Raw genomic sequence first — 14944 nt, forward strand, 5'->3', positions numbered from 1 at the left:
ACTGGGGAGCCACAGAATGTCTTGGAGCAGGAGAGTGTCCAAAAAGCCTGCAGGGAGTCAGAGCCCACCACTCACTGAGGCTGAGATGCAACAAAGTTTGGTCTGCGGCCCCAGCCCCGTTGATCTCCAGAGGCACTCAGTTCCATCCCTTGGTGCCGTGGGAGCACCTGCCGTCTGCACGGTGAGCCCCAGGCCAGCTTGCAGCCCGAGGCTCCCCCGCGCACCCCTCCGTCCTCCCGCGGGGCTGCCTCGCGCCCACTGCACCGTCGTAGGTTTTCTGGGTGGATCCTCTGCGCTCTCCCAAAGTACATGGAATCCAGCTATGGTGCGTTTATACAATTAGCATAATTACATTTAACAACATAATTAGTGTAAATACATGTAATGACTTACATAGAACTTGTAATTACAACATGTCCTGGCGTAAAAATCCTTATTAAACTTTCTTTTTAAAGAGATCTGGGAGCATTGTGTGGTGCTGACGCGGGGCTTGGTGGCGTCTTTGAAACCTGTTCATGAAGAACCCAGGTCAGGAGCCCTTGAGGCCAGAGTGGCAGCTGCCCCAGAAACTTCCTCAGATGAGCCCTTTGGAGCCCAGAGGTAGCTGGTGACAGTCGGTGGCTCCCGGGGCTGCGTGAGCAAGCCCATGGCAGGCCAGCCTGGTGGTGGAAAGGAGCCTCAAGTTTACCAGCACCCAGGACAACTCCAAGGCTCTGCCCACTCTTCCCTGTTTCAAGGTCCATGGCCTTTAGGACAGAACTGTGGCCTTTTCTGTGCCACCCATTATCCTGGCCTCAGGCAGCATCCGACTGAGACTGTGGCCACCCTCAGACCAGCATGTGCCTTGCAGGGGGACAGCCAGAACAAGGGCCCAGCCACCTCCCCGGGCAAGAGGTGTGCACACACATGCTCCTTCCCTCCACGCCATGCCTGTTACCACAGTCCCTGTTCCTGCCCCCGCATGGGGTCGCTCCCCATGTATTCTCCAGGCAGCTAGAAAGATTTTCCTAAAATTCAGAAATAACCGAGTCACCCTCCCCTTCTTGAAACCCATCAAGGGGGGCTCGGGCTCCTGACGTAGCTGCACGACAGCAACAGCAGATAAAATGTTAGAATGTAACCAAAGCAACGTGAGTTCACTTCTTGGCAAATTAGCTGTGCCAGGCGGAGTGATCGCACAAAGTCAACTTTATTTGCAGCAAATAAGGAAGTCACAGGGAGTCCCTTTCCATGCAGTGACTCCCTAAGACAGGGTGAATGGGTACCTTTTGTTTAGGGTTAGGATGAATATTTAGATGGGGAAGCCTTGTCATCGTTTGTAGAGGCGAGCATGAGGTCACGCACGCGTGTAGAAGGAACACGTCTGTACGTACATTGTATGTTATGTACATGCGGCTGGGGCTCCTCCGTGAGCAGAGATCTTTGTTAGCTCTGTAATCGTTTGGGTTCTCTCATGGAGCACTCTCGCTCCGTGGCCCATCTGGGCAGGTGTGGGCCAAGTTTGGTTCAGATGGTCCAGGGCAGTGGCCATCCCACCAAGGGGCAGTTTCGGGTCATATTTGCCTGAGTTAAGAGGTAATCCCAAAAGGAGAGCTTGGGGAAGAAGAGAGGTTATCGAGTTCAAGTGGATTCAAGGGTGGATTCGAGGTCAGGTCTCGGGGTCTGGCTGGCGACAGAAAGACAGCTGTTTATGGCTGTTTCCCAGAAACACAAGCAGTGAGCAGGACCGAAGCCAGGCCCCCGGGCTCGGGTGAAAGTGACCAGGCCAGAAGTTCCCAAAAGCTCTCCAAGAAAGAAAGGAGCCAACCTGAGCCAGAGGCCACAGCTGCCCCTGGGGAGGAAGGCAAGGCCAGGGGGATGGCAGTCCTGCCCAAAGGGATGGGTGAGCAGGAGGCAGAGAAGACAGAAATGCAGAAGGAAGAGGAAAGGGAGTTGTACCCATAATGACCCTGTGGACAAAATTCTGGAATCTGGGCAGCAACCCCTGCCAAGGATGGCCGGCACAGTCAGCGTCTGGAACCTGAGTTAATTTGTGGCGTACTCTAGCAACGCCGGACATGGAAGCACACTTAGGGTACTCACGCAAATTTTTCTCAGAAAGGAATAGCATGCATTTGAATTCAGTAAGGAATAATGAAGCAAAAAAATACCATGAAAAACAAAGTAAGATCGGGTGAATATAAAAATGGTTTGAAAAATCTGAGAATGAAGAATGTAATTTGTTGAAATTTAAAAAGGTACTGGACAGAGTGAACAGGGATAACAGGTGCTTTTGGGGCACCTGGGAGGCTCAGTCGGTTCAGCGTCCAGTTCTTGACTTCAGCTCAGGTCATGATCTCAGGGTCGTGAGATCGAGTCCCACTTCAGGCTATGTGCTGGTCATGGAGCCTGCTTAAGATTTTCTCTTTCCCTGTTCCTCTGTTCTACCCACCCTACAGAAAAACAAAAAACAAATAAGCAAAAGAATACACCACCACAGATACAGCACAGAGATACAGAGAAAGAAGCAATAATTTGTAATATAAATGGAATGAAGTCAATTCACTCGAAGGAGCTTTTAAGTTGCTTCCCACCATCCCCTGCGCAGAGCCGATCCAGGGACAGTCCCCTCCTTCAGTGACCTTTAACAAAAGGAGGCATGGGGCAAAGCATCATTGCAAAGCCATTCAAAGGAAAAAATAGGGGAAAGAGAGCATTTTTACCATAAGATAAAGGATACTCACTAGATTAAAAAAAAAAATCAACACCTTACTATGTATTCAAAGAAAGAGAACAGAAAAGAATCACCACTAATGAAGAAGTTACAAGGCTTAGTTCGGGGGAGGAGAAGGCTGAGTGGTCACCATACCAGAGAGAATGAAGCGTGAGCTGGAATTATGCACGGAAATAAATCTGAGTGGATAAGCTCAGGGGGCCCTGGACACAGCAGAAGACACAGTGAGGGATGGAGGAGGCAGAAGCGAGTGAGCAAAGTACACACAATAGAAAAGGAAGAAGGAGTTTTTAAATAGTCAAGAGTGATCCCTACGAAGTTAAACCAAGAGGACCCAGCTGACATATAAGTGGAGGCTTCTGAGCCAGAGCCCAGAATTAACGGAGATGAGGAGATAAAGTGGCGCTTCCCACCACGTGGGCAGGTGATGTGGGTTTGGCTCTCTCCATGGAGGCAGTTTTCTCCCATTTCCTGTCCTCCAGCCAGTGTGGACTCAAGTGACCTCCTGTGGAGGATGGGGTGACGGGAGCCAGGAGCAAGGTCTCCACATTGCTGGTCTTTGCTCAGTCCAGTCTTTCCTGGTGGGGTCAGCGAGGCAGGCACCAGTACTGGGGGGCTCTCCTAGAGTCTCTGCCACCGTGTGGTCAGCCCCAGGGCCCAGAAACTGCACTGAAGCCAGGTGGCCCCAAACCACAGCCCGGACTGCCATCGGCTGAATCTGCCGGAGCCCAGAATCTGCCCTGTGGCCGCGTTAATGATTTTGTTAGTCTTGCATTCATGTGAGTGCACACCTGCCAGGAGTTGACGCGCCCCCCTTTCTATGGCGTGGTGGTGCATCCCAATTTTTTTAACCTTATTTGAGAAAAGTTGACTGAAATCAAAGAAGAAAGACTATGTACGTGTTAACGGACTCTGTCCCGGGTACTGAGCACCAGGGAAAATGAACGTGTGCGCCAAGGGTCCACACTGCCCCATCACCCAGCACAGAAGCATCCGGAAGGCATCCGGGCAAAAGCGATCATGTCACTCCACAGGGAAGAATCCCGGCAGCATTCAAGCCCAGAATACGGTAGAGCAATACCTACCCCATCCTGAAGAAAGAAAGGGGGGCCTTTATGTCCAGCCCAGCTGTCCTTCCAGCTAAAAGGCTGGGCATGCCAGGGTTTAAGTCTGCCCATGAACTCGGGAGATGCTGCTCTGTGGGCCTGCCCCCCCACCCCCCCGCCAAGAGGCAGGAAGCACGCCGGGCACCACCGCACCTGGGGGACCCGAGTCGAGCTGAAACTCTGATTGTAGATCCTATGTTCTTCCAGCAACGTCCAAAGGCCTCCCCTGTAACCCTGCGTGGAAGGCACGGGAGAAGGTGGGAGGCAGCGTGAGCTCTCGGCCGGGCTTCTCTGTAGTAGCTGAGGGTTTCAGTGACTCAGAGAAGATCACAGAAAGCAGATAGATCGAGGAGTAGAACTATGTTGAACAGCACAGAAGTGAAAAAAAAAAAAAAGAAAAAAGCAAAGGAACAGCAGGCAGTCACTATTTGAAATGATGTAGAAAACCCAAGAGAATCAATTAAACAAAAACAAAACTACTCCCGACAGAATCGGGCACGGCAGGGTTAATATTAATGCAAACCAATGATAATTGTCACAGACATGCAGAGCAGGGTGTTAGAAGCCTCACTGGCACTCCTCCTTGTGGTAGCAGCAACAAGATAAAAATACCTGGGATTGGGGCATCTGGGGGACTCGGTTGGTTGAGTGCCCAGACTCTTGATTTCTGGTCAGGTCATGATCTTGAGGTCGAGAGATCGAACCCCACATTGGACTTTGTGCTCAGCAGGGAACTCCTTGAAATTCTCTCTCCCTCTCCCTCTCTCTAGAGGTATCTCTCTCTCTCCCTTTCTTAAGAAAAGGGAAAAAAAAAACTCTAGGGGCGCCTGGATGGCTCAGTGGGTTGAGCCTCTGCCTTCAGCTCAGGTCGTGATCTCGGGGTCCTGGGATCCAGCCCTACATCAGACTCCCTGCTCAGCGTTGAGTCTGCTTCTCCCCTCCTTCTGTACCTCCCCCCTGCTCTCACTCTCTCTCTCTTTCTCTCAAATGAATAACTAAAAAAATTTAAAAAAAATCAACACACTAACAACAGTGGACAGCCACTGGAGGGTACGTTTGAAACCCCCGAAGGCAGAAGAAGAACGGAGAGGCGCACCGTGGTTCCAGAAAGGAAAATTTTATGTCCGAAAGTTATCATCATGACCCGAGTTAATGTATTATCATTTTCACATCATCCCAGTAAACACACCTCGGTGTCCTTCATGGTTTCTGAGTTTCGCAAGAAGACCCAAGGAAACGACGAACAGGAAGAGGGTTCGAATTCTGCCAGAACCCCATGACGCCTGGGGACCAAAGGTGTCGTCATCACTCCCACACAGCTAGGAACGGGAGAGGAGGCATGGAAAGAACCACAGAGACTCAGGATAATTCAGTATATGATTAGAAGGGCTCCTTAAACCAGCAAAAAGTGGAATGATGGAGTTTTCAGTAAGTGGGATTGGAAGAAACCAATGCAGGATGGAATGAAAGGAATCCATCCTTCACAGCGTTGACCCCAGGGTCAACTCCAAATCAAAAATTTGAATGTGAACCATGAGGGCCTCCAGCAGACTCGGTTGGTGGCCATGGGACTCTCGGTCTCAGGGTTGTGAGTCTGAGCCCCACGTTGGGCGTGGAGCCTACTTACAAATAGTAATAATGAAATCAATGTAAACAGTGAAGTTAGGTTCTACAATAAAACACAGGCAGCTTGCTTTGTAACCTGAGTCTGTACGCAAGATTCAAAAAACCAGACTCTGTTGGGACGCCTGGATGGCTCAGTTGGTTGGACGACTGCCTTCGGCTCAGGTCATGATCCCGGAGTCCCGAGATCGAGTCCCGCATCAGGCTCCCAGCTCCATGGGGAGTCTGCTTCGCTCTCTGACCTTCTCCTCGCTCATGCTCTCTCTCACTGTCTCTCTCTCAAATAAATAAATAAAATCTTTAAAAAAAAAAAAAAAGCCAGACTGTGAAAGAGAAGACTGGTAAATTCCACTACACCCAAGTTTTTCCATCTGCGTGGCCAAAAAAAGCACTGTTCCTGCCTCCTGAAGTGTGAGTCCTCCCGACGAGGACAGTGTGGACGGGGGGCAGAGAGGGGATGTGTCATGGAGAGAGCGACACCCCAGCCCCACGATCGAGGGCAGCGTGTGACAGAGGAGTCACATGGCTGACGTGTTCCCGGATACAGTGGGCTGCGAAGGGGTTCCCCTCTGTGGTCTCCCGCCCCCAAGCCCATAACCCAGTCTCATCACGAGAAGCCATCAGACCGGTCCCAGCTGAGGGGCGTCCTTCCTGCCCAGCCCAAGCTCTAAGCGGTCAAGGTCACTGATGACCAGGACAACCTGAGAATCTGGCAAAGCCCCGAGGAGCTAAGGGGACACAGCAACTTACTGTAGCGTGGGGTCGTGGTGGGGTCCTGGGACGGACGGACGGTAGGTGAAAACGAAGGAAACCCGAACCGAGAAGCGGCCCCGTGAGGAGGCTGAGGAGGCGCTCCGCCAACGTTCACCGAGTCAACAGACGCCGGAGGCCGTGTTGAAACGTTAATTAATTAACATTAATTTTCTGTTTCCTTCCCTCAGAAAATCGCCTTCATGGTAGCTCTGGGCCTGGTCACAACGGAGCACTTGGAAGGTGAGGCTCTGCGCGGCGGCGGCTGGGGTGCTGGCCGGTGACCCAGCGGGTCCCACCAGTGACCCGCCTCCGGGGGGGTCTGTCCCAAGTGCCAGGGTCATCAGCGCAAAGACCAAGAATGCCTTCCTGCTCCCCCCGGTTCCATGGCTGTCTGCACAGAGCCCGCCTTCTGGTTTTGGCAAAGGGACCGTGTGTGTCCCGTGCTCGTCCGGTGCTCCCCCGTGGCACGCAGCCCAGGGAGGTGGTCGCTGGAGCCCGACCGCCTGGCCCTGCCCCTTGCTAGCCACTCGGGCTTGGGCCCTCCCGGTCACGTCCAAAGGTCTGCGTTTGAGTCCTGCTCGTGCTGCTTTGAGCCCGGGGACCATGGGCAAGCTCCCTCCACTCTGAACCTCCGTCTCCTCTTCCCGCAACACGAGGAAGGCTGCACCTTGACACATTGCAGTGTCGTCGTGAGGTCGGGATGAACAAGCTTTCCTGATACCTCCTGACTGGTTCTGCTTTTTATAAGTAGCTCTCCTGAATATTCTCCCCCCGCCACGAGTCCCCAAGTATTTATTTATTTGGAGCCTGGTCTGGGGTGCCTTACAGGAGACACATGAATGATACTGCAAAGATTTAAAAGGAAAAACTGAGTCCAGAAGACAAGTTAGAAAAACATGTCAAAACAGCTGTTTTCAGAGAAATAGATTCAAGGTTCCATGTGGCAGGCAAAGCAGAAGGCAGGAAAGCGGGGGACCGTGCGTGTTGGGTGCTCACGGTCACTGCGGGGAACACCACACCAGGGCCCTCTCGGAAGGATTCGTGTGGGAGGCTTCACGTGGGCAGAGCCCACCTGACTGGCAGGTGGACCTGGTTCCTGGGGCTGCCCTGAGCCTCCCTGTGCAGCTGGGCAGGCACTAGCCTGGCCGGCAGACATCCCCCTGGAGACGCCCCCGGGGTGGATGATGGCACATGGGGGTTCCCATGCCGAGAGCGCACCTGCCCACCCGTCTGTCCCAGAGTGAGTGATTCGGAGGCCACTCTGGGGCAGGGACGCCGGGCAGATGGGCTGCAGAGCGGGGGAGGGGACCGGGACGCCGAGGGTTTGCAGAGGAAGAGTTTGGGGTTCCCAGGACAGGAGGGATCCAGCAACCACTGTGTCTGTGCCTTCCCAGAAATCCAGAGCAAACGCCAAGAGCGGAAGAGAAGAAGCACAGCGAATCCCGCCTACAGTGGCCTCCTGGAGACAGAGGTGAGGCCCGGCCCCCCGTCACATGCCCGTCCGGGGACTGGCATTCAGGGCATGACCATGAGTGAGAAACAGACGCACATCAGAATGGCAGGTCCTCACTCGGGCTGCACGGGGGAGCGTGGCTTGGGTGCAGGTTACGAGGTTTCCTGGTTCTTCACCCCGATGATCAGGTGTGGAGCCCTGTCCAGGCCCCGGGGAGCAGCCCCAGAATCATCCCCTAACAGGGGAGCCGTTTCCTTGGGGCCCGTGGTCCGGCAGCCTCGGCAGCTCTCTGAAGCCGAGCGAGGTCCCCAGAGTCCGGTGTCCGGCACGTTCCAGACTCGGGCTGTCCCTGCCAGAGGGACAGGTCCCAGGAGGCCTGTGGGAGGGTCGAGGTCCTGCTGTTCTCACCTCCCCAGGGTGTTGGTCAGTCCAGGCTGCTGTCCTGCGTCCCTGGGCAGGGGTCTTGGCCAGAGCGATGGTTGCCCCAGTCGGGGGAGCCCACCCGCCCCTGCCCTCTGCTTCTGTCCCCCCAGCTCCTGCACGGAGAACGTGCCCGAGTGCCCGTCTTCATGCCCTTGCTTCCCTACTCTTCCTGAGCGTGCTCTGTCCCTGAGATGGTGTCCCAAGCACTGGGCCCCTTCTGAAAGATTGTCACTGAGCTGTTTCTTGACCAGCACTCGGAAGCCGTGTGCCACCTGTATGACGAGGGCCCTGTCCCCTTTGCTGTGCTCACCGATGAAGCCATCCACCGCTCTGCCAGCCCAGCCATACGTAGTGTCCCAAGTCTGTGGTGGCCGGCGGGAGACCACCTGATTAGCAAGTCCGGAGTCAGCTCGACGCCGTGACCCTTGAGCCCAGGACCCACTGTAGCTCCGGGGGCGGCCCTCCACTCACCCTTGGCTGTGAGCACAGCCCGACCACATGTTGAGAGGAGGGGGTGACGCCACTTACCCATCTCCCCTCCACAGCAAAGCCACCCCAAACCAGGTCTGAACAGGCTTGGCCTGTGGCGGAAGCCCCCTTTTGGAATGTGCCAGAAACCTGATTTGGGTGTCCTTCCTGAGGAATGTGCCAGAAACCTCTCTAGGGTGTCCTTCCTGAGCGAGGTGGAGGTACCCGCAGGGGACGGGAGATTCCGTGCCTCCCACGGGGCAGAGTCGGCTCCCCCACCGCTCCCCCACCCTGCTGCCCCCTTGTCCATCCTTGTGGTGACCTCCGGAGCCGTGGGGGGAGCCTGTGCCGGGTGCGTCCTGGGCAGGAGCCGTGTCCCCGAGGAGGGCTCCAGGTGAGATGCCTTTGCTTTGTTTTCCGTCCCCTACAGAGGAAACGGCTGGCGTCCAACTATCTCAACACCCCCCTGTTCCTCACAGCAAGAGGTAGGTGCCCGCGGACCGCGGCTCCCCAGGGCTGCCCCAGGGCCCAGGGCCAAGGCAGCGTGGGTGACTGCTCCCTCCAGGCCTGTGTGGGAACAGAGCTGCTTTCCGGCGGATGGTGCTTTCTAGCTCCTGGGCCCTCCTCGCCGGGGCCTCCTCGCCCCGACATCTGTGGGGAGGAGGAGGGCCGGCGGAGCCTGTGCCAGAGCCGGGGCCCCAAGCCAGGACGATGACGTGAGGGCTGGACGTGACAGCCTGTGGTAAACGGTCGAATAGCCCTTACACACAGAAGCTCTGCTCCCCTCTGGACAGTGTCCTCTGTGGACAGCTCTGAGCCAGCAACTGAGAAAAACCATGTTTTGTGATCATTAAATGTGTGGATTGGCCTCACTTACTAGAAGGAGAGTGGGTTATGGAGCAAAACCACACACACAGTTGAAAATGAGTCCCTGTGAGGGGTCCGTGGAAGGGCGGCCGGCCTGCGGGGCGGCCTGTGGGGCAGGACCCCGGGTGGGTCCCGGCCACAACCAGGGCAGGGAGCCTGACTTCCGCCGTGCCCCAGGTGAGAACTGGGCGTCCCAGGGCCCGTGACGCTCCTGTCCCGCCCCAGGTGAGGACCGGAGCCCGGGATGCTCCCGCCTTGCCCCGGGTGGGAAGCCCTGCCTCCCCGGGCCTCGTGGCCTCGGTCCGGAGTGGTGCCCCTCCGGTGCCCGCTAACGTGTTCTCCGCCCTTCTTCCCTGTGCTAGCCAATGAGGACCCCTGCTGGAAGGTAGGTGTCCCCTCGCTAGCAGGTCGGGGTGCGGCGGGTGCAGGCGGGGTGCTCCTGGCAGGGGTGAGCAGAGGGGAGGGCCTTCGGGTTCCGTCCTCCCTACCGAGAGCTTTGCAAGACCCCCCGGGTCAGCCCACAGGCGCCTCGAACACGACCTCTCTCCACCCGCTGCTGAGGACGCAGGGACCCCGGGGCCAAGAAGGCCCAGGAGGCGGCCGCTGACGCCGGGGCCAGCCAGGCTCGACCTGGCTCGGCTCGGCCCTGCTGTGTGACCTCAGGAGGAGCTGCTCTCTTGGGTCTGCACTGCCCACCTCATGAGGGTCTAGACCCCGTAATCCTCAGGGTGTCACCCCTCAGGACTCCGTTTCAGTGATCCTATGAGACCCCGACGCTCCACGCACACTGGTGTCCCTGCTTTCCCAGGACACAAGCTGGTTGTGACCTTTTTTTTTTTTTGAGATTTTATTTATCTGAGAGTGAGAGCACAAACAGGGGCAGCAGCAGAGAGAGGGAGAAGCAGACTCAGCACTGAGCAGGGAGCCCGACGCGGGGCTCGATCCCAGGACCCTGAGATCATGACCTGAGCCGAAGGCAGATGCTCAACCCGCTGAGCCGCCCCGGTGCCCTGTGTCCTCATTTTCTAAATAAATTTTGGATCAAATCCTAAAAGAGTTGGTAGCCCCCACATGCCTATATCAGTCAGGCCACTGAGCAGCAGCAGGCGACAGGCTTAAACTCCAGTGATCCTGGCCTTTTCACCACCAGAACCGTGTAGTGTCAGACTGGTACTGGGGGCCTGTCGTGCTCGTCCACAGACACCTGTGCCCAACAGCAAGGGCACAGGCTGGGCCTCGAGCCTGAGCCCTGCCTCCACAGACCCCAGGCCTGGAGGGGTCATGGCTTCGGGAAAGGGGACCCTGCTACTGGTCTGGCATCCACCTCTGGCTCACTGAGCGATCTTGGGCACATGGCTCACTGGCCCGGGGCTCCTGCACTGACGTGAGTGCTGGCAACGGACTTCTGAGGCCTCATCTCTGTCTGCTGCCCCCTCCATCAAGGACAGCCTGGGGACCGGGTCCTCGTGCTGTGGGTCACCCCCATGAGAGCCCTCTGGTCCTTTGCAACCGTGAAGTCAGAAGGCACTGTGTCCACACGGGCAGAGAACATACTTCCTGTGCATGGAGAAGGTTTTCTAGTGGGTGGTGGGAAATTGTTCAGACTCTGCAGGTCACGGGAGGCACGGGGTGATGAGAGGCTCCTCTGTCCACAGTGCAGCGAGCTGGCTGGGAAGGTAGTGAGCTTCCCGTCCCTGTAGGTGTGTAAGCAGAGGTCAAACAACCAAGGCGGACGACTCTAGAAGGGACGTCTGAAGTTCCTTTAGCCCAGGGAAAGAGGAAGCTGCCCCTTACCAGGCTCCTATGTGGAGTGTGTTCTGTGTGTCCTGTTGGGTCTTCCCAGCATCCTGTGGGGCAGGTGGCACTAACCCCCATTACAGAGGTGGGCACAGAGGAGTGCAAGAACCCACATGGGATGTTGGGAGATGCCAGGTTAGACCAAGATGCTATCAAGAGGACTGGAGAGCTGTGACCGCAGACCCCCCCAAGGCGGTGGGCAGGAGGGAGGCTTTGTGAGCGCTGGCCTGCACCACCCCCCCAGGATATGGGACAGTGGGAAATTAGGGGCCCAGGCGGACTGTGTCCTAAGCCCCAGCGGGACCACCTGCCCTGTGACCCATGCCTGGCATCCGGGTTCCAGCTGGGCTGAATCAGGGTGCTGGGGTGCCACACCCTGTCTGACTCTGACTCAGTGGCTGTGTCCCTAGGAAACGCGGCCCAGGTGGTGCCCTGGAGTCCACGTGCTGGGCAGCCACTTGCCCTCCCAGTTCCTGGGCTCGTCTTTCTCCCTGAGCTGCTGAGAAACACTGGGTCCCAAGCAGGTCAGGGCGGCAGCTGCCCGGGGCCCCCCCAGCTCTCTCCCAGCCCCACCGACCCGCCTCCTGCCTCCCTTCTCTTCCAGAGCGAGATTGCTCATGACGAGCTCTGTGCTGCCTGCAAGCGAGGGGCCGACCTGCAGCCTTGTGGCACCTGCCCGGGGGCCTACCACCTCAGCTGCCTGGACCCGCCCCTCAAGACCGCGCCCAAGGGCGTGTGGCGGTGCCCCAAGTGCCAGCAGAAGGTACGGGAGACTGTGCTGCTGGGCAGCAGGCCCTCCTGCACCCCACCGACTCTCCCTGCACAAAAGGACCCTCCCCAGCACAGCATCTGAGGCTGGGGAATCTGTGGGGTTGCCCCATGCTCACTGTAGGGTCTCAGTGCCCCCAGGCTCTGCCTGCTAGATGCCAGGACACCCCCCATAGTGACCATCTCAGACACTGCCGGCAGAGGTCCACTGGGGATGACTGAGCAGAGGTGTCCCCTCTGCAGCGATCTGACCCAATGACTCCAGCTCTGAGCTCCAGATTCCCCCTGGGGAGAACCTGAACTAGCATCGCAAACTGCAAAACAAAGCTAGCTAAGCAACGCGTTCCATGTCCCTGCCACCATACATAGGAAAACCTAGCAGGTTTGGAAAAACAGAAACACTCCCTTCTGGTGCTGATGCGGGGAGTAGTAGATACTCTTTTATCAAGAACCTTAAAAATGTATATATATATATATATCTTTTAAACGCAGAATCTAGCTTTGGGGAACGTAGTCCCAGGAAGGAATCCAAATACAGATAAAATTCTGTGCACGAAGAAACCCCTCGCCCCTTGTCTATAAAGGAAGAGATACAGCTGCCTCGCGGCAGTAGGAGACAGTGAACTTCATCCCAGCAGGTGCACTCAGGACTGTGTTACACGGTTACTGGAGATGGTCGTTACAAAGAGTTTGTGACCCTTTGAGGGCGTGTTCTCTATGTGGACCTAAGTTTTATTTTTATTTATTTATTTTTTTAAAGATTTTACTTATTTATTTGACAGACAGAGATCACAAGTAGGCAGAGAAGCAGGCAGAGGGAGAAGGAAGCAGGCTCCCTGCTGAGCAGAGAGCCCAATGTGGGGCTCGATCCCAGGACCCTGGAATCATGACCTGAGCCGAAGGCAGAGGCTTTAACCCACTGAGCCACCCAGGCGCCCTGCACCTAAGTTTTAAAGAAAGAAGGTGCCAGGCTTTATAGTGGTTCCTTAGCTCCATCAGCTCCCCGAGAAAGCTGCAGGTAGAATGAGACACGGGGGAGGGCAGCCTTCCAAGTGTTACAGGCACGTGGGAACTTTCCTATGCTTTTGTGTGAAGGATGTTTTTCTACATAATGTGTATGTGTTACTTGTATAATCATAGGGGAATCACCTTTATTTCTGAAAACACTGATTCTTGTGGGTTCCCATCATCCCCGGGGACTTGGGTGGGTACAGTGGGACCTCTGTCACTGTCACCTGTGGGGACCACCAGCCCCTGCGTCGTGGCTGCCTGGGGGCTCACAGCTCTTCGAGGGACACAAGATTATCTTCCCCACCTGGGCATGGTGGTGGGGCCTCACTGGGCCCTCGAGGTGTCCCCATTTGCCTGGGGCTGCTCTCGGGTCCCCAGGACATGGGAGGAAGGCAGGTGACCATTCGTGGATGCATTCGGTCAGGAAGAATTGGGGCCTCCATGCCAGCACCGTGGGGGGCCCTGGCAAGAAACAGGTTCCTGCCCTTGAGGAGCCCTGTGAGCCGACCATGAGGCGGGGGCGGCCCCATCCCATCATGGTTGAGGAACCTGCTGCTCAGAGAGCTTGCTCCTCACCCCTGCTCCCCTAGGGGGGCACAGCCAGGCCGTGGCAGGTTCTGGCCCGTCCACTTGCTCATCTCCCTGTCTACTCTCTAGGCCTTAAAGAAAGACGACAGTGTGCCCTGGACCGGGATGCTGGCCATTGTGCACTCCTACGTCACCCACAAGACGGGTAAGACGGCCTCGGGCAGTGGAGAAGGGCACCGCCTCCCTTCTCTCCAACCCCAGCCCCATCCTCTGGACTCACTCTGGGCCCATCCGAAGCTGTCCCGAGCCGGACCCTGTCAGCCAGGGGTCCAGGGGTCCCGTAGCCAGGACCACGACTACCTGGTCCTGGGTGCCAGGTAGTTCCCGTGGGGGGAATGGCGCTCCCAGCCCCTGGGCATGCAGCCGGGGCCCCTGGCTTCTGCAGGAGGATATGGCAGAACGGCCTGGAGGTGTAGACCTTGGGTTCTTACTGCTTTTCTGGCTCACCCGCGGCCCAGCCTTCTGGCTCACCTGGCTTGTGTCCTCACCTGGCCTTCTCTTCGCCAGTCAAGGAAGAAGAGAAGCAGAAGCTGCTGCAGAGAGGCAGCGAGCTACAGAGCGAGCACCAGCAGCTGGAGGAGCGGGACCGGCGCCTGGCCTCGGCCGTGAAGGTTCGCTGGGCGTGGGGGCAGGAGGCCGGGGGACCTTAGAGCCCCAAGATTTAAGTCCAGAGCTTCGCTGTACTGTTCTTGAGGCCCCAGAATACAACCTCCGCAGCATCACTCAGCAAGCCAGGAGGTAGACAGTGTGGCTCTGTGACCTGCTCAGCAGAGCGCTATCAAAGAGCTGAGGCCCTCCAGCTCTGCTCCCACCTAGCTCTTCATCGGTGGCAAAGCCCTGTCTCTGAACCTCAGTTTCTTCTTGCGTAAAGTGAACATAATGACTTCCTTTCTGTAGTGTGGCGGTCAGCAAGACGGTGGTGAGGGCGGTGATGATGGTGATGGTCATGATGGTCACTATGATAGTGATGGTAGTCGTCATGGCGATGATGGTGACGGTGGTGGTAATAGTGATGTCAGTGGTGATAGTGGTGATGGTCGTGATAGTAGTGGTGGTGTTTGGTGGTGATGGTAATGCCAGTGATGGTGATGATGATAGTGACGGTGATGGTCATGATGTTATGTCGAGGTGGTGATAGTGATGATGGTGGTGATGGTGATGATAATAATGGTTGATGATGGTGATAATGGCGGTGACAATGGTGATGATGGTTGTGATGGTCGTGATAGTTGTGATAATGGTGGTGATGTCGTGATGGTGATAGTTATGATGCAGTCGTGATGGTAGTGGTCATGATGATAGTGTTGAGGTAGTGATGGGGATGATGGTGGTGGTGATGGTGATGGTAATAATGGTTGGTGATGATGGCGGTGA

At 56.3% G+C, this 14944-nt stretch overlaps 1 protein-coding gene across 1 annotated transcript in view; it reads left to right on the forward strand.

Moving 5' to 3' along the window:
• The window catches only part of PHF21B (PHD finger protein 21B), an 81333-nt gene that overhangs the window by 63638 nt on the left and 2751 nt on the right, over positions 1 to 14944 (forward strand). The window contains exons 6-12 of the mRNA XM_004771132.3: positions 6384 to 6435; positions 7590 to 7666; positions 8970 to 9024; positions 9769 to 9791; positions 11808 to 11966; positions 13640 to 13715; positions 14078 to 14181. Of these exons, the coding sequence (XP_004771189.1) occupies positions 6384 to 6435; positions 7590 to 7666; positions 8970 to 9024; positions 9769 to 9791; positions 11808 to 11966; positions 13640 to 13715; positions 14078 to 14181 (546 nt within the window). The remainder of the gene's footprint in view (positions 1 to 6383; positions 6436 to 7589; positions 7667 to 8969; positions 9025 to 9768; positions 9792 to 11807; positions 11967 to 13639; positions 13716 to 14077; positions 14182 to 14944) is intronic.

This window comes from Mustela putorius, unplaced genomic scaffold (genome assembly GCF_011764305.1).
Source record: "Mustela putorius furo isolate JIRA1106 unplaced genomic scaffold, ASM1176430v1.1 tig00000738_pilon_pilon_pilon, whole genome shotgun sequence".
In the NCBI taxonomy this organism is placed as follows: Eukaryota; Metazoa; Chordata; class Mammalia; order Carnivora; family Mustelidae; genus Mustela; species Mustela putorius.